Raw genomic sequence first — 18,810 nt, 5'->3', positions numbered from 1 at the left:
ATCATCTGCATTCCAGATGTATCAAGGAATTATGGAGCAGAATTTCTTAAGTTGTTTTGAAAGGAGGCAAACACATCAACTTGAAGTGTTTCTTACAGTTGGATCGATTCTTGGAAGACTACAGGATGAAGTTTCCATTTGTAGGGGTCTGTCCTGGTCCTGCTGAGCTTGTCAGCAGTCATGATTTGCTCTGACAGAGTCTACAAAGCATGAAGAGTAAAAATGAGCCAAGTTCGATCTCTCAGGCAATTGTAGCAAGCGTGCAAAGACAGTAAGATCAGGTAACTCCTAACTTGGCAAGTCTGCAAAGATAGTAAGATCAGGCAACCCCTAACATATCAAGTCTGCAAAGACAGTAAGATCGAATAATCCCTAACACAGCAAGTCTGCAAAGAGTAAGACCTGGCTCCCCCTTGCTTAGGTGCCATATTTTGTAAACTTGCACAAATCCTGGAGACCTGAGATGACTTAACACTTTCAATGCACTGATCAGCGCCAACCCCATCACATATTTCTGTGCTTCTGCCCGTCTTGAGGATTGCACAGTGCTTGCACTTTCAACCCTTCTGAAACAAGTCCCCATGCCAGGTCTGGCATATACTGACAGACTGTAGGGTAGTTAGAAGGCAGTATGGGATACCTAGACTGCAAGAGATCTCATCTACTTACCATGGAATTGCCTACTGCTGAATCCAGACTGATATGAGGTACCATTATATTTTCCTCTTGTGGAGTCTGGCCAGGGAAAAAATGAGAATTGCTGATGAAATGCATCTCAAAATCCTGAGAAATTATTTTGCAGATAACAGGCTTCTGACTGCGGAAACTCGGGTAGAACTTCTGAAACATCTCTACTTTTAGAGGAAGAAAGACTCTTCTCAGGGTAGAATCTAACCAGCATTCTAGGAATTTGCTGAAGATTCTTGACAAATCACAAAACATTATGTAAAGATTAGGAAATGACCAAGTATGGAAAGATGTGAATCCAGTGACGTATGCACCAAACAATGCAATGACTGACACTAGGCACTTTGCAAATAACTTTGATGCAGTGGAAAGTGCAAAGAATAAGAGTAAGAACTAATAATGTGAGCAAAACACAACAAATCTTAAGACACACCTAAACAGTTTGGCACTGGGAATGTGACAAAAGGCATCTAGCTTCACAATGAATGCTAGAGAAGAAATAAGAGTTACAAGACAATGAAGGGATAGCATAATGAACTTCAGAATCTTGACAAAAAGATTTAGAAAGGAAAGATCCAGAAAAGGCCACCAGGATCTTTTCCTTTTTTCATACTAGAAAAATGTATGAATAAAAGCCTTTGCTAGTGTGGCAAAGAGGCACAGGTTCTTTAACTCCATGTGCCACCAACTCATGTACACTGGGAATAAAGACAGAGATTTGATTCACTGGCTAAGGCCAAATCCCAATGGAGAGATTCCCAGTGCCAAAGTGTATCCCTTGCTAGATTACGTACAAAAACCCATCTGCCTGAAACTGATGCAACAAAGGGAGATGAAGCCTCAAACAGATTGAGATGTTGCCAGAGTGGGAATGGGGAAGAACCTGAATAGTCATGTGGACAGGACTGTCCTTGATCTTTTTAGGCTGTTTTCCTTTTAGATCCTCATTGCCATTGTTTTTTTAAATCTTGTCTGATGGTTCCTAGCTGTTTACAGGAAGCTGAAGAGGAGGAAAATTCATATTTGCTTTGGAAAAGCAGGGTTGAAAAAATCTTAAGTTACTTCTTGAATCAGCTTTTCCATTTCATCATACATCTTTAGCATCTCACTTGCAGAGCAGCCAAACAAAATCTCTCTTCTTAAAGGACGATTTAACATTTCATGCTTAACATCTTCATAAAAGCTATGAGAATGAAGCAAAACGAATTTCCTCAATAATGACCCACAAGCAGCAGCTCTGGAGGAAAAGCATACTTTAAAACGTGCTTAGTAACATGAGAAGCACACACACCTCTCAGCTGTCCAGATTTTTGCCTCCTATTTTGGTCTGTTTTTCATAAAGTTGTGGTTTCCTGGCAAATCATTTGCAAATCACAGAGTTGAAAATAATCAGACATTTGAGTTTCAGACTTCATATCCTTTATAAAATCCATACTAATACAAAAACTGTCATTCTATCAACTTTCTAATTTTGTAAGAGCAGTATTTAAAATATGTTCCTGTTTTGGGGCCTTGGTTCACCCTCCCCCTTATTAATGGCTATGCCCAGATTTCTAGCTCTAAGATGTTGAGAGGTATGAAAGCACATGTTACAGAAGCATTTAAATAATGCTTTTTCAGAATTGAGGTTAATCACTGACATCTGCATGTTCTCAAAAGATAAAAGTAAAATCTTCAGCATGTGAGCACAAGATTCCAAAATCCTGATGGAGAATATATTTTCTTCCTCAACTTACAAATGCTTTTTCCATCTTTATCAGAGAAAATGGGGTTAACATCAGTAAACTGTCTAACAGAAGCAGTTTTAGACAGATAAATCACAGCTGGGTCTTCTGTAGGATTAAAAATACTTAATAAGTTGAGGTACCCTGTTATAAAGAAAGGTTGTTTAAAATCTTACCGTAATCATAGATGTCCTTCTCTTCCATTTTGCAGTATTCATCACATATGGGTTTACTCCTCTTGCTACCTAAACATCTGGCCAGTATACAAAAGTTTTCAGTCACTGTACGGTGCATGGAACGTCTGACATGGCTAGTGGAACGTGGCCCATAAAAGTGACATTTGCACACACCAGCCCTCAGAACTGTAAGCCCCAGTCGGAACCAGTCCTAGCAAGGGAAATGCCAGTCCTGTGCCATCCAGAAAGGGCAACGCAGCATAACAGCAGGGGAAGGATGGTGGGAAGGAATACTGCAATATGGAAGAGAAGGACATCTATGGTTATGGTAAGATTTTACACAACTTTTCTATGTCCTTCTATTCCCATGTTGCAGTATTCATCACATATGGTTGAGTGCCAAAGCTCACTGTGAGGAAGTGGGTGGTGGTCTACAGGCAGTCTCCAGGAGTCCATGAAGGATAGCCCTGGCTCTGGAAATCTGGTCTAACTTGTAATGTTTGGTGAACGTGTGCACCGATGACTAAGTGGCTGCTTTAAGAACAGTAGAGGTATCCAGACCCCTTAAGAAGGCTTCTGAGGAGAGCACTGCCCTGGTGGAATGTACTTTAACAGTACCTTGCAGGGATTTCCCATGGTATTTGTAGTACAAGGTGATAGCTTTGGAAATCCAGGCTGAAATAGTTTGTTTGGTTACTGCCTTCCCTAGGGCCCTGGAGTGGAAGGAGACAGAGCTGATCAGGCTGTCTGACGGATTTGGTTTTGTGCAGATAAATTCGGAGTTGTCTGTGCACATCCAGGGAATGGAGTACTCACTCACTGTCCCCCTGTGGGTTAGGGAAGAAGGTTGGTAGGTGGATGGCTTGATTTAGGGAAAGATCATTCACCACCTTGGGCATGAAGGTAGGGTTAGTTCTAAGAGTAACCCCGCCAGTGTGGAATATCAGGAAAGGTGGAACAGCCATGAAGGCTTGTAGCTCTGACACTTTTCTGGCAGAGGTCAAGGCCACGAGTAGTACAGTTTTCCATGTACAGTGTTTTAGGGAAGTTTTGTCTGCTGGCTCAAATGGAGGAAGTGTGAACTTTTCCAAAGCATATTTGAGGTCCATGGGGGTGGAGATGGCTTCTTGGTGGGGGTCTCAGGTAAAGGACCCCTTTAAGGAATAACTTAGCTTGCAGTCTGGAAGTAGGGGGGGATCCAGAGGAAGGCATGCTGAAATGGCAGACAAGTGGGCTTTAATGGAGGAATAGACCAATCCTGTCTGCAGTACCTCACACAGGTAAGAGAACTAGAGGGGTCTCACTTGCAAGCAAGTCTAACTGTCTTTTGAGACACCATATAGAAAGTCTCTTCCACTTAAGTAAGATTTTCTCATATTTGGTTTCATGGCCTCCTGCAGGACAGTGAACACGACCTCATTGTAAAGGTGTCTGAAGGGGATCAGAATCCTATCAGAGACAGGGTGAGGTGCAGCAACTGCCACTGTGGGTGTACTTGGGATCCCTTGTGCTGTGTGAGAAGGTCCACTCTGAGGGGTAAAACTTGTAGTGATTGCCCTTGGACAGCTGTAGTAGTAAGGAGAACCAATGCTGTCTTGGTCAGTAGGGAGTCACCAACAAGATTTTTGTAATCCAAAATAATTTGACTCCTCTGGCTGTTTACATACCTTCAGATCACAGTCTAGTGGCAGACTCACAGAGCCCAAGCATTACTTTTGCAACTGGTTTACCCAATTTAAATTCTGCAAAGGTAACAAACAGCTGGTCTATTTTTCTGATGTTTTTTGTTCTATGCAAGTAAAAACATAACTGTCTGTGAACATCCAATACAGGTAACATGTACTTGCCCCCTTGTTTGCAAAATTAGGAAAGAATACTGGCAAATTAATGGGATGACAGACAGATTCTGACAACACCTTGGAAAGGAAGGAGGCATTTCTTTGTAGTGCCACTCTATCCTTGTGAAAGACAGAGTATGGATGTTTTAAAGACAAGGCCTGACTCTCTGAAATTCATCTAGCAGAGGTAATGGCTACTAGAAAAAACAGTTTACTAAGTAAGATATTTAAGGTCACATTTGGATGCTGGTTCAAAGGGGGAATGTATTAGCCCCTGCAGTACCAGATTAAGATCCCATGGTGGAGTAGGTTCCTTAAACGGAGGTCTCAAAATGAGAGTGCCTTGCAAGAAACTCTGAGCAACTTGTATGTGGTTGCTGAAGACCCTTCATAACCAGTGTGAAATATCACTGCTAACTGAACTTCAGTAGTTAAAGAACTAGTCCCTTCTTTAAAAAGTAGGGCTAAAAACTCAAGAAAGTTATGTATCGGAGCTGAAAAAGGTTCAACATGATTTTGTGTCCAGTAAAATCTTTTACATTTACTTGAACAGAGATTTTCCTGTTGAAGGTTTATGGGACGATAAATGTGTCAGACAGGAGAAGACAGCATCAGCTGTCTGGCTATTAATGGAATTGTAGAAACCAGGCCATGAGCCTGCGGTCTGATTTGTCCAGGATGGATCATTTCTGCCAGGTGAGACAGGAGGTCTGGAGTTGGATCCAGAACCCAGGGCTGGTGAAGTGAGTGAGATCAAAGGAAGGGAAACTAAATCTGTTGAGGCCAGTATGGTATAATGAGGATGAATTTATTCTTCAACCTGGCAGCTTTCTGCAGAAATTTTGGAATTAATGATATTGGTGGGTAGGCATAAAGTAGACCGGCAGGCCAATCATGAAGTAGAGCATCCCTTTGAGATTGCCCTAATCCCCCCACAGGGGAAAGTAGCTGCTGCACTTGTTTAGGGGAGAAAAAAAAGATCACAGCAACACTGGTCCCATTAATGAAAAATCATTACTGTGACATTCTTGTTGAGATACCACTCATAATGTAGAAGAATGTACTTGCGCAATTTGTCTGCTATCACAATGGACTTCTCCAGAATCTGTGTCACTATGAGAAAGTGCTTGGATGAGATCGCCCATTGCCACACTGAGCGCTTCTCAACACAAGGGGTAAGATGTGGTCCCCTCTGTTTACCAAACTACTGACATACTGTTTGTCTGAATTGCAACCGTCGAGTCTATATTACCAGATTGAAAACCTGTTTTAGCGAACACCACAAGACCGACACGTACAGTGCGAACTACGGTAACGCTGAATGTTCAAAACCATGAAAGACGAAATGTCAAAGTGTCATGGTTGGCCAGTCTGAAATATAGCTCCGTAAGGTACGTGTGCAACAGTTACGGACCTTAGGGTTAGGGTGCGGGTTAAAGTAAGTGCATAGACAGTAATGTATGTAAGGTTTAGTGTAGGATTAAAAGTAGGGTTTGGTTAGTGTATGCATGTGTTTTACTTATTATGTTTGGGTATGTAGCTAGCAGTGGTGTTGGCAGAGTATGACGATTCGACATTTGAACTTACGCGGTTTAGGGGGTTTGGCATATTTGTGGTTTGCGGGGTTTGGCATATTTGTGGTTTGCGCTATACGTGCCGTTCTTGAGGTGTTCGCGGAAATGGGTTTTCGATCTGGTAATACAGACCCCAATCGTCCTCGAAGGAAGAGCATCTTGGAAGGTCTGCAACTCTAAAAGCATGGTTCTCATCTCCAGGACACTGATATGCAAAGTTGGCCTCTTTGGGGGACCAAGTACTTGATCTGTTTTCCTCAGAAAATGCCTCCCTACCCCCACTGAGAAGCGTCCATGGTCACTATAGTCTTGAGCTGGGGGGGGGGGGTGTGAAAGGATGACCTTGTAAAACCTGATCTGATTGAATCCACCACCTGGGATCTCTCATGCATGTCTGAGTGATCTGAATGTGGGCTGACATGGATTGGTAAAGTATCGACTACTGAGTTCCAAACATCCATTGGAGAATCTTCATATAAAATCTGGCTGAAGGTACTAATGTTATTGCCATTGACACTGATCCTAGAGCTTGAAGGACAAAGCAGGCTGAAATCTTGGTACTACAAATTATTTTTCTGACCTGTGATCATACAGTTTGCACTCTTGATGGAGGCAGTGAAGCCATCACTGACTGTGTTGAAAACTGCTTTTTATGAATTCCAAATTTTGAGTTAGTTCCAGTTGAGACTCTTTGTTTATGTTTATTCCCAGATAAGAATAAGTCTGGATTTCTTGCCCTTATCAACTGATGCCTGGTTGGGCCGGTAAAGAGCCAGTTGTCTAAATATGGAAACACCCAGAATCCCTGCAGCCTCAGGTGAGCTGCTACTACTGTCACGCATTTGGTGAACACCCTGGGGGGCTGTGGCTAGACCAAAGGGCAGAAATCTGAAATGGTAGTGGCTGGCTTCCAGCCAGAAGTGCAAGTACCTTCTGGGTCATTTGTTCATCTTTATGTGATGGTACGCATCCTGAAGGTCTATCAAGCACATCCAGTCACCTTTGTCCAAAAAAGGGAGAATGGACTGAACTGTGGCCATCCAAAACTTAGTATGCCGAAATGACCAAGTTGCTGAGGTCCAAAGTTGGTTTCCAGTCCCCTGTTTTCTTTGTCATTAAAAAGGACCCAGAGTAAGTTTTGGACTCTATCTGGTCTGGTGGAACCTCTTGCATAGCTTTTCTAGCAGCCTTTGTATTTCACGTGCTGCTTCTTCCCTCTGACTGGGTGGAAGATGGTGGATATTTCTTGAGATATTATATAGTCTCTGGATTTAATCTTCTGCACCCAAGTATCTTTTATGTCCAGCCAGGCTCTCTAGTGCAGGGATAATCAACCCATGATAGCCACCAGAGGTGAGAAATCTGACCTCCTTTCAGGAGTACTCATAGGCTCTGTCCAAGAAAATCTCTGGACATCTGGTTTTGCAGACCTCCTCTGCGGCAGGGGGTGGTGTCGACCATTGGCATTCACTCCTCTGCTCCTGGGGGGAGTTCCTCCATGTGTGTCCTGGAAAGGACCCTGGGATTTCCTGAACCACATTTTTCAACCACTTCACTGATTCCTTGAAAAAGTTCTCTGATGGGAGTTGAAAACATATGCCCACTGCATACAAGGTCTTTCCATCGTTCTCACAGCTGGATAAAGTTTCTTTCACTGTGGGGCTGAACAAGGAAGTGCTGTCAAAGAAAGCACTGATAAATGTTGACTTGGACTCTACAAAAGCACATATGCACATCCAGGCATCTCTCCTAATGGAAATGCCTGAACCCACTGCCTTTGAGGTTCCTTCAGCTACATGCAAAATAGCTTCAAGGATGAATTTGAAATAGATTACAGGGTAATCAACTGAGAAGTCATGGATGCCTGGACCTCTGCAGAGATGGATCCTGAGAAGGTAATTGAAAGTTCCTTGATCAAATACCTCTGTACCCTAGTAAAATGTGCTAAATAATTCAGTGACTTTAGGGGGAAGATGGCTGAAGCATAGACACGCTTCTCAAACCTGTCCATCATCCTAGAGTCTCTGTTAGGGGGATGAACAGTGGAACTCTGCTCGGCAAATTCCTTTGTGGTGGCCGCCGTCATGACCATGTCATCAATGGAAACCACTTTAGCCCAAAACTCATTCTCTGAAGTGCCAGAATCTTGTCCGGTCTTCTGGGTATGGGCTCAACTGTGTCAAGTTCCTTCTATGCCCACCAAGACACCAACTCAATGTGTTCATTAGCGGGTGGAGTAAACCAAGAGATAGAGGGGCCAGTACCAAAAGCCTCCAGGAATACAGATTCCACAGATGAAGGGTTGTTATGGTTCCAACCACCTCTCTGTTTTAGGATCTCAAGGATGTCTCCAAATGAGGTATCTTCTGGAGGTGATTCTGGGGATCCTTCACCTGTATCCTCCCATGAAAAAAAGAGAGAGAAGACTCCAGCGCCGAAAAGGCAAGCTTCTGGACAGCTGTCCTTCCCTGCTCTGAAGGCAATCTCCCAGAGGAGGAAGCTGGTGCTGTGGTTCTGAGGAGCACAGATGGCTCTAACAACCTCAGAGTCAACTCCAACATTTCAGATCAGACAGGGAAGCTTTGTCTCAGAGGCATTTGGATCCGAAGAAATATAAAAATGAGCACTCTGAGTAAGCTTCAGATCCAAAGATAAAGCTAATTTCAGATTTGAGCCAGATGCACCTGGAGGCTTGGATCCAGGGACTCAAACGTGGGAGGGATCAGAGGAGGAGGTTGCAGTGGGGATGTAGATGGACAGGTCTGACCAAAGGGGGCGAGGAGCCAGCAAGACACCTACCTGAATCTGCACAGAGATGATATTCCACATCCTCATATCCTAAGTCAGACTTCTGGACAAATGAGTTGAGACAAGAGAAGGAAACATGGACCGGTGCTGTGCCAAAAAGGGTGAAGGCACACTGGCAGGCACAAGGTCAAAGTAAGGCAAGTATTTAGTCCTGGGGAGAATTACAGAACTTGAAGCAGTCTGATCCTATTGGTTTTTCATTGGATCCGAGACAGTCAGATCTGTGGCTTTTTTCTTCCTTGGATCAGAGGGTGAAGAACTCTGGGACCTTCTCGGATCCAATTTATGTAATTTCTTAGATGGCTCCAAAGCAGAGATGGATGGAGTAAAAAGGTTTTGGAGAGGGAAGCTTCTTCTCATTATAGTTTTACCTTTGAGGGATTGAGCCCCAGATATCACCTCTCCAAAAGAAGATGGTAATAAACCTTTCAATATTAGCTTATTTTTCTTTTGACTGTAGCGCTAGGGTTAAAACCATGGCATATAGAGCAATCCTCCTGTAAGCGCTGGCACTAGACAATGAACACTATGTGTAGGCATCTGATAGTGGTAGCTAGTGCTCACGCTTACACATTTTTTAAATCCAGAACGGTCTTTCTCCACCATTACGGTATAAACAACAAATAAAGTCAAAGGTTAAGTAATACAGGCTTCCTTTATATATATATATATATATATATATATATATATATATATATATATATATATATACACACATATACACATATAAAATCTTATACAAAAACAGGAAAATTAAACTGTAGAAAGGTAAGACAGAATAATTATATTTAGTGAAGACGAAAAAGAGAAATTAACTATGGTAATCTGAGAACTATGCACTCGTATTAGGGTAAAGATAAGAAAGACACTAATATAATAAAAACAAGTTTTAGGAGATTTTAATGAAAAACTTGTCAGTTTTCTTTAAAAGCTCGAGAGCTAGGCTAACCACGTCTTTCGCAAAAAGCGGCAAACAAGATCATAGGAGCTCACTAGGCTAACAGCCCTAGGGCCCTTACAAGCCTAGCCAAGTTCAACCCATGTTTCGAAGGGTATCTGGTTCAAGCATACACTAAAATCAGCACCTACCGCCCCTGTTCAGGAGAGACACAGATGGAACCCCTGGGGTGAATTTCCAGTTACCTATCTAATCGTCCAAATTATGCTTAAATTGGGCCAACAAGGGGCTTTAACATGAATAAGAAGTTTGTTCCAAAGGTGGGGCAACTTCTGTGTGACAAATCTGACTCTGCAGCAAGTTCTGTTGATGTCACAACAAAGTTAAGGTCCTTTGAGCAAGTGACCCATTTGTTGAACTTACAAATGTGCAGCATTTCCATTAAAGCTGGGTCACAAATTGCTCTAAATGCAAGTCACAGGTCATCTCTGAGCAGTCTGTATGACAGAGTAAATGACAAAGATTTCAGTCTGTCCGCATAGGACAGATCTTGAAAACCCTGAATTTTCTTTGTAAGGAACCTATGTGGTCTCTCTAATTGCAGTAGGTGTTTGGAAAGGAACATACCAAAGGGAGTGCTGTACTCTTATTGACCTAATGAGGGAACAGTACAGGGGGTATAACCTCTTTTTCTGGAAGCAACACCCTTACTTATGAGATGAGACCAGAGGCAACTTAGGGTTGGGTGCATTATAGGTAAGGGAGAAGCTTGAGAATGTTTGGTTACCACAGGTTTTAGTAATGGCCGAGTCAGATCCCAGGACTGGATCCAAACCCATCAGTTGAGGATAGAATGAAAATTTACATCAGATAGTAATTTCCTTAAGAGCAGTGAAATAATGTTCTAATAATCCCAAACCAGTGGTAGGAATGAATGAGACAGGCCACAAATGGAGTTAGTACACATGGAGTGTCAGTTAAATTCATAACCTCTGTTCCTATTTGTAAATTTCTAAACAGAATAACTCCTACAGGTTTTTAGTGATTGAGATCTCCCCCTACTTCATCTTGAAGCAAGAGAAGACAGCATATGAATGCAAACCATCAATACTACCTCAAATTTCGCCCAAAGTATAAACAGTAAAGTACAGTTGTGTAAGATTTTACCATATTAGTAGATGTCCTCCCCTTCAATGTTGCATTATTCATAACCAATAGGGATCCCCTGCCAAGGTGAGCCTCACATCTGGCCACTACACCGAAGTGTTTAAGTTGCTTTAAGGTATGCCATACATCATACGCATGCTCCCCCCGCATATAGCGTAGGACATAAAGGTGCTGTCCGGACGTACCATCCTCAGAACTGACAGCCCCAGTAGGAACGCCACTCCAAGGAAAAGAAAGGTAACCAATCCATTAGGTTTCTGCTTAGTTCGTCTGCCAGAGTACTTGTCCTTCCTGGCAGGAATTGTGCTTGCAGATTTTATTTATTTATTTATTTTACATTTGTTGACCGGGCTAGTCTAGCTGGATAAGTCCATTTTCAGCAGAGGCCCGAGGAGAAAAGCTCCACTTTCTACTAGTACATTACATAAGAAATATATTGCTAAAAAAATACAGCTTAAGGATTAATAACACTGCAAGAGAGATATTCAACAGTAATGTAACAAGTTTTCTGACAAAAGAAATGTACTGTTCTTCAATTCCAACAATTTTACAGAAAAATGTATAATACTTATAGTTCTAATAGTGGTAGAATCAGAACAGGAGTTGGAGTAGAGAGGAAAGAAGTAGAGGAGTAAAAAGAGTAACAAATAAGATCAATTAGTCAGGTGTACTGCAGGAACAGAGCCAGTGGTTTTGGAAGTACAGTTTAATTTTCTGTTTGAAAAGAGGCAAAGATGTAGTCACTAGGTAGAAGATTCCAGTTTCTACCTACTGTATTAGTGAAAAGACAGTCACCAGCAAAGTTGTTTGACTTAATTGATTTGGCCATAAGTTTATGAGAAGAGCGTAGGGAGTTGAGATTGTTATAGGGGATTATCAGTTGAGAGAGAATTGGGGTGTTGTCAGGTTGGTAAAGTATACTATGGGCAGTAGAGAGTTGAGAGATAAGCAAGTAGTTTTGGAATTCAAGCCAGCCTAGAAGTTTTAAGTTAAGACAATGGTGGGTTCTGAAGGGGTTACCAGTGGCAAAGCGGGCAATATTGTTGTAGCAAATTGCTAATTTAGCTAGATTGCTTTTCTTAAGGTTGGTATAAATAGAGGAGGCATATAGTAGTGTAGATAAGAGATGGGATTGGGCTATTTTGGTTCTAGTTGCTGGGGTTAGAAAAGGTTTAATCCGATATAGGGATCCTATTTTTCTGTTAACTAATTTGATGGTGTAATTAATGTGTTGATCGAAGGAGAGATTATTGTCGATAGTTATACCTAGCAGTTTTGTTGAGTCAGGTGAGATGATAGTGTTAGTGTTTGAGGAGATGGAGAAATGTAATGGGGGGGGGTACGAGTGATGGGGGTGAAAAGGAGAAGTTTTGTTTTTTTGGCATTAAGTAGGAGGAACTGTTCAGAGAACCATGTTTCAACAGTATTAAATATGTTTTGGGTAAGTGAGATCAGTTCTGTAGTGGATGGAGCAGAACAAATAAGGGTCGAATCGTCTGCATATTGAATGCAGGTCGCTTGTGGGATAGCAGAATGAAGATCATTGATGAAGAGGGAGAAGAGAAGAGGACCAAGAATGGAGCCCTGAGGAACTCCGATGGAAATTGGCAAAAGAGAAGAGATATGGTTTTCCCATATGACTGCTTGCTGTCTGTTGCTAAGATATGATCTAAACCATTTAATAGCTAGGTTATCAAGTGAGAGAGATTCAAGAATGTTAGTTAAGAGAGTGATTGACCATGTCGAATGCTTTTGAGAGATCAATGAAAAGAGAAGAGAGAAGATTATTGTTGCAATTTTTGTTGATAGTATCTATAAAAGAAAGGGCAGTGGTGGTGCTGTGATGAGGTCTAAAGCCATGCTGACAGGGTGCTATAATGTTGTGTAGAGACAGATATTGTACTAGTTGCTGGTGAATGCATTTCTCCATAATTTTTGCTAAGGGTGAAAGGAGAGCAATTGGTCTATAGTTGGAGTAGTCAGTAGAGTTGCCTCCTTTATGTAGTGGAATAATATGAGAGACTTTCCAGATATCTGGGATGGATCCCTCTTGGATAGTTCTGTTTATGAGTATGGATATAGGGTATGCAATTTCTTTGGCTGCTTTTTGGAGGAAAAGTGAGGGGAGCTTATCAGCTGAAGGTGTAAAAGGTTTCAGTTTGTGAATGAGTCTATAGATGTAAGAAGTAGATATAGGTTTTAGAGAGAAGTTGTAAGAAGTTAGCTGGGTTGTTTGGGGGGTAGTAGTTGTTTGTATTCATTTGTCTAGCTAGGGATTGAATAGTTTCGGAAAAAAAAAAAGAGTTAAAAGTATTTGCAGTTAGGAAAGGGGTGTCTGGGTTGGCATTTAGTGGGGAGGGAGTTTTGGCAGTACCTGGGGAGAGGAGTCTATTCACTGATGACCAAAATTGTCTGGAGTTAAGATGAGTTTGCTGAAGTTCACAGTAGTACTTTTTCTTGTCTGAGATTATAGATTTTTTAGCCTGATTTCTAAGCTGGCGGAAGTTAAGAAAATCTGGGCTATTTCTGTGGCTTCTCCATTTGGTCCAAACTTTATTTCTGGCGAGGATGAGTTTTTTTTAGTGTCTTTGGAAAGCCATGGGGCAGTTTTTGACTGCAGATGTACTTGGTAAGTCAATGCTGTGTTCCACAAGTTCATGGCTAGTCTGCAGAGGGGGTAGGAATGTGTGCCCCCTTGCTTATGTACCACATGACTGTGGTATTGTCTGCATTTATCAGTAGTTGTCCTGGATGAAGTAGATCCTTGAAGGCTGTCAGGGCATTTTGAACTGCTAGCATCACTTTTTGATTGATATGTAGATGCATTTGAATTGCGGACCATGTGCTCTGAATACATCTTCCTGCCATATGGGCCCCCCCAGGCAAAATCTGATGCATCCGTTGTCAATGTCTGCATGGCTGTGGGTAAGGTGAATGGCTGTCCCGTGTTGTGATGACAGGCTTTTGCCCACCATCGAAACTCCTGTTGCAGGCAGTGAATGAGGGTAATTATTGTTTCCAGGCTGTGGCAATGTTGAGTCCAAACACTTTTTAGATACCACTGAAGTTTCCTCATATGCAGTCTTGCATATGGAATTAGCAGAATGCAGGATGCCATGAAGCCCAAAGCCTGCGGAATTTTTCTTGCAGATAACGGGGTCTTTGTTGCCAACATTTTGAAATAAGTAGTCAGTTGTCTGTGTTTGTCTGGCGTGAGATAAGCCAGATGGGCAGCTGTATTTAAGCTTGCACCCAGGAATATTATCTCTTGAGAGGGTAAGAGTTTTGATTTCTTTTCGTTTACTGTGTACCCTAGGCCTGTTAGCAATATTTTTACAAACGTAGAGTGTCCTAGTTCTCAGCTTGAATAAGGCAGTCGTCCAAGTAAGGATATATTTGAATTCCTCTGTCTGCAAAAAGCAATTACTGGTGCCAGGCATTTTGTGAAGACCCTGGGCACAGTAGATAAGCCAAAGGGCAGTGCAGAGAATTGGCAATGCATTGAGCCAGCTATAAATCTGAGGTATCTTCTGCATGATTGATTGGGACATGCAGGTATGTCGCTTTTAGGTCTTAAGCCACAAGCAAAGCCTTCTTGCCCAGCATGGGCAGAAGCTGCTGCAGAGTTAACATTTTGAATTTTGGAATATCCAGGAATGTGTTCAAGATAGACGGGTCCAGTATTGGTCTCCAGGTTTTGTCCTTTCTGGGCACCAAAAATAGCCTTGAGTAAAATCCTAGTCCCTACTCTTGCTGTGGTACTTGCTGAATGGCTCTCATGTCCATGAGGGATGAAACTTGTTTTTGTGCCTCTGCCCATTGATTGCGGGGCAGGTCTGGCAAACCGTTTCGCCTTGACAGGGTGTGAAAATGGAACCTGTAGCCCTGGGATACGATATTTAAGACCCATTTGTCCTGGGTGATCATGTGCCAATTTTGTGCAAAAAGTGCTAGTTTTCCCCCCAAAGGAGCTGCCAGAAGATAAGTGCTTGGAGCTGGCAGGGGGAAGTCATTGAGACTGCTTCCTGTATGGCTGTGATTTTTCTTTTCCGCTTTTGGAGGTTGAAGCACCCCATTGTTTAGGCCTGTATGAGCCTTGAGGCTGTGATCTGCCTCTGGGGCATCTGTATTTGCCTCTTTGTGGCCTAACACTGGAAAGGACCAATTCTTTGTCTTTGCAGGCCAGTTCCTGCTAAATCTGGGAGGCTGTACCTGTAAGAAATCCTTGACTGTTAGTATAGGATTTAGCTTTGTCCTGCATTTTCAACACCTCTTCTGCCTTAACACCAAACAAGGTATCCTGTTGCTAATGGAGCATCTAATAATTTTGCTTTAACATGATCGGGCAGATTCTGCTCTTTTAACCAAGCATGTCTCCTAATGACAGAACCTGTAACAGCGGCCTTGTAAGAGGCCTCTAGAGAATCAAAACCACATTGCAAAGTATGGTTTCCTACTTGTTCAGCTGCATGCAATAAATCCTGCATTTCTTTGTTTTCTGCACATTCTGAATTTGTCAACATTTTCTGTTTAAGCAGTGACATTAGATATTGCTGATATTTAAGCATATGAAATTGACAATTTAAAGCTCTTACAGCCAAGGTTGCAGAAGTATAAATCTTTTTCCCCCATCTGTCCAGGGCCCTTGAATCCCTATTAGAGGGTATAGGGTTTTTTGCAGTGGACGCCTTGACCCCTTTGGGACCCTGCGAGATAGTTTCTGGGCCTGCAGCAGGGTTTTTATAAAGAAATTTATGTTAATCAGGAACCCTGTAGTATCTTGTCTGGTTTAACAGGAGCTGGTGGCAAACAGTCAGGAGGTAGCCCGGACTCTGAAAATACATCATCTACAATGCCTAAAACAGGAGGAACAGCAAGGGGGCCTGTGCTGAGGTAATAAAAGGAAGTCTCTAAGCCTTTTCTTGGATTCTGAGTAATCTTGGCTCTCCCAGTGGAAATGCTCCCTCATAGTATGCAGGGCTTCCCCAAAAGAATAATCCTCAGGAGGAGAGGCTGAAGGAATAGATTCTTCAGCATCAGAATCCTCAAAGGGAGGAAGAGAATATTTCTGTTCAGAACAGAAATCAGAGGAAATGGAAACCTGATCTGAAGATGCATATTCTATCTCTTGCCTAAGCCTCTTACCAGGAGGGGGATGGGAACCCCTGATCAAAGTAATTAGGTCTTCGGCCATTTTAAGCATCTGTTTTTTTAGGCATGGAGGCCTGTCCAGGAGAATGCTGTACTTGTTTCTTTGTCTCCAAACCCTGGACCCCACACAGTATGGGTTTGTAAAAGGCAGATCATGTCTCCTAAACCAGATAGACTTCTTTGAAGTAGTCACCAAAGCCATAGATGAGGGTAAGGTGGTTCACACAGCCGATCTAGATCTCGCCAAGGCGATCAACACCACCCCCCACTCTGGAATTATAGATAAACTCACTAAACTAGCTATAAATCCCTATGTCACAAGATGGGTTGCCAACTGGCTTACTGAAAGAACCCACACTGTGGAAGTAGCAGACTCCAAATCAGACTTCAGACCAGTGATAAGTGGAGTACCACAGGGTTCAGTCCTGGGTCCTCTCCTGTTTGGTGTCTACGTCTCTGAAGTACAGGCTAACACAGAAGATCTTTGGCTAACTAAAATCGCAGATGACTGCAAACTAGGAGCCATAATTGATACTCCTAAGGATGTGGACATCCTACAAAAAGGGCCACACTGAGACAGATGCCTGGTGTCAAAGACATGGTCTCAAGCTCAATGCCAAAAAGTGCATTGTCATCCCTTTTGGTAAAAATTCCGTACCCATGAACTACCACATAGGTGGTAGTCTACTTAACATCGAAAGTGTGATAAGAGACCTTGGGACACAGGTGGACAGTAGTCTCTCCTTTGATAATCACATCATCAAAGTGGTCAGGAAATCTTTCTATGTGGCACACCTCATCACAAAAGGTTTCTCATCCAGAAAAAAAGAAGTCATTGTTCCCCTCTACTCATCACTCATTAGACCCATTATAGAGTACAACGCCCCTTTTGGTATGTACCTCACAAGACATCAACAACTGGAAGGCATAAAATACCTCACAAAGAGGATTACTGGCCTCAAACAGATGCCTTCATGAACCGTCTCAAAAAATTCCAGCTTTACTCCATCACATATCGCCTACTCAGAGGCGATCTCTGCCTAACATACAAAGCTATGTCAAACCCAGAGTTGTTGGACATGCTCCACTTAAAGAAATCCCAATCCCTCCGAGCTACACACTCTAGGGACCTAAACCTTGTCACCACAATAAACAAAACATGCTGGAGGGATAGATTCCTGTCCCAGAGACTTCCCATACTCTGGAACAGACTACCTATGTCAAACAGAGCTCCTCATTAGCACTCTTCAAGAAAAATCTTGATGATTGGATGGGTAATAGGAAATTCACCCCGGGGATCACTTCTGTGGTTCTGCTCGACAGTGGCACATGAAAATAATTTTCTTGGGTGGCAAAAGCCAGGGTACACTTTTGGCTAGGCTTATATAGGCCCTAGGGCCAATAGCCTAGTACCTACCTATAAACTTATTTAGAGATGCTTTAGTCTTTGCCTTTGACGCTGAAGTTGGTTTTACATATAACTGTGTAGCCCTGAAAACACCCTCAGAAGCCGATGCCTGCTCAGCGGCTCTGGACCCACCTGAGGGAATAGTTTCCGAGTGTCCAATACCTTGAGTTTCCAGCGGTCTAGTCGGCTCCACATGGGAGTCGGAAGTGGCCTGTGGCTCTGAAAAAGCAGGCATCAGGGGCTGCAAAAGTGCCTCACTGAGAACTGGCGAACCAGCGACAGGCCTAGCGGAAGCCTCGTCATCTGTTTTGGACCTCGGGTGCCTGTCCTTTTCTTTGCACTTTTTATAAACTCTGGTAGTTGGTTGCTCCGACGGCATTATATCGTTAAATCTTCTGCCAAAATAATGAAATGCAAAATTGTACAGACGCTTAATAGTGCGCTGGTTAAATCTAGCACAAAACCGACAACTAGCAACGTCGTGGTCAGGGCCTAGGCAAGGAATACAGTAAGAATGAAAATCCTTATGAGGTACTTGCTTCCCACAAGAAATACAATTAACTTTTTCTGACATCGGTCTGGAGCAAGAAAAAAGTTTCCCCAATGGGGTACTTAGCTTTAATGAAGACTTCGGATCTGAAATTTTAATTTGAAAATCTCAGGAGTCGGCCGACCGGTACTTGCGAACTGCTTTTGTAATTCACACACTCTTCTTGCTGAAGTGATGGCTAGAAGGAAGGCTGTTTTCCAAGAAAGGAATTTCAACTCTGCAGCTGCAGCTGGTTCAAATGGAGGGAGAGTGAGCTTTTCCAATACAAAGTTAAGTTCCCAAGCTGGAGTAGGGGCTCGCCTGGGGGGGGGGGGGTCTTAAATTTTTAGCCCCTCTGAGGAATTGCTTTAACAGGAGGTGAGAGAAGTGTATTATTCAGTATTATAATGCGCTGAAATTGCAGAGGCATGAATTTTAATTGACGAGAAGGATAGGCCCTTGTGGACCATTTCTGTTAAGTACTGAAAAATATGAGGTAAACTGAGCACAGTAGTGCCAATACCCTGGGTCTGGCTCCAGGAACAGTATCTTTTCCACTTTTCAACATAGGATTTTCTTGTACTATGTCTCTTTGCTTTCAGAATGACCTCTAGCACCGGCTTACTGAGGGATGCTATTGGAGAGCTCACGGAATTAGCCAGGCTGCAAGATTCAGGGTTTGAAGCTGAGGGTGCAGAATCTGCCCCGCCTGCTGGGAGAGCAGGGAAGGTGTCTGAGGTAGGTGCCATGGATCCAACAGTATCATGCTGTGCAAGAGGGGTATAGCAGTGCTGGCGAGGCCAATCTAGTGCAATAAGAACCGTCCTTGGTTTGTCCTGTTTGATCTTTA

The 18,810-nt window shown here is 42.8% G+C and overlaps 1 protein-coding gene across 1 annotated transcript in view; it reads right to left on the bottom strand.

Annotated features, from left to right (window-relative positions):
- DCAF8 (DDB1 and CUL4 associated factor 8) overlaps positions 1-18,810 on the bottom strand; it is a 1,751,511-nt gene that overhangs the window by 1,068,750 nt on the left and 663,951 nt on the right. Inside the window, exon 7 of the mRNA XM_044059248.1 lies at positions 2,424-2,555. Coding sequence (XP_043915183.1) covers positions 2,424-2,555 — 132 coding nt within the window. The remainder of the gene's footprint in view (positions 1-2,423; positions 2,556-18,810) is intronic.

This window comes from Protopterus annectens, chromosome 17.part0, assembly GCF_019279795.1.
Source record: "Protopterus annectens isolate FY-2018-M chromosome 17.part0, PAN1.0, whole genome shotgun sequence".
Classification (NCBI taxonomy): domain Eukaryota; kingdom Metazoa; phylum Chordata; order Ceratodontiformes; family Protopteridae; genus Protopterus; species Protopterus annectens.
Note: the sequence above shows the minus strand (reverse complement) of the source record. Positions and strands in the feature narration are given on the sequence as shown.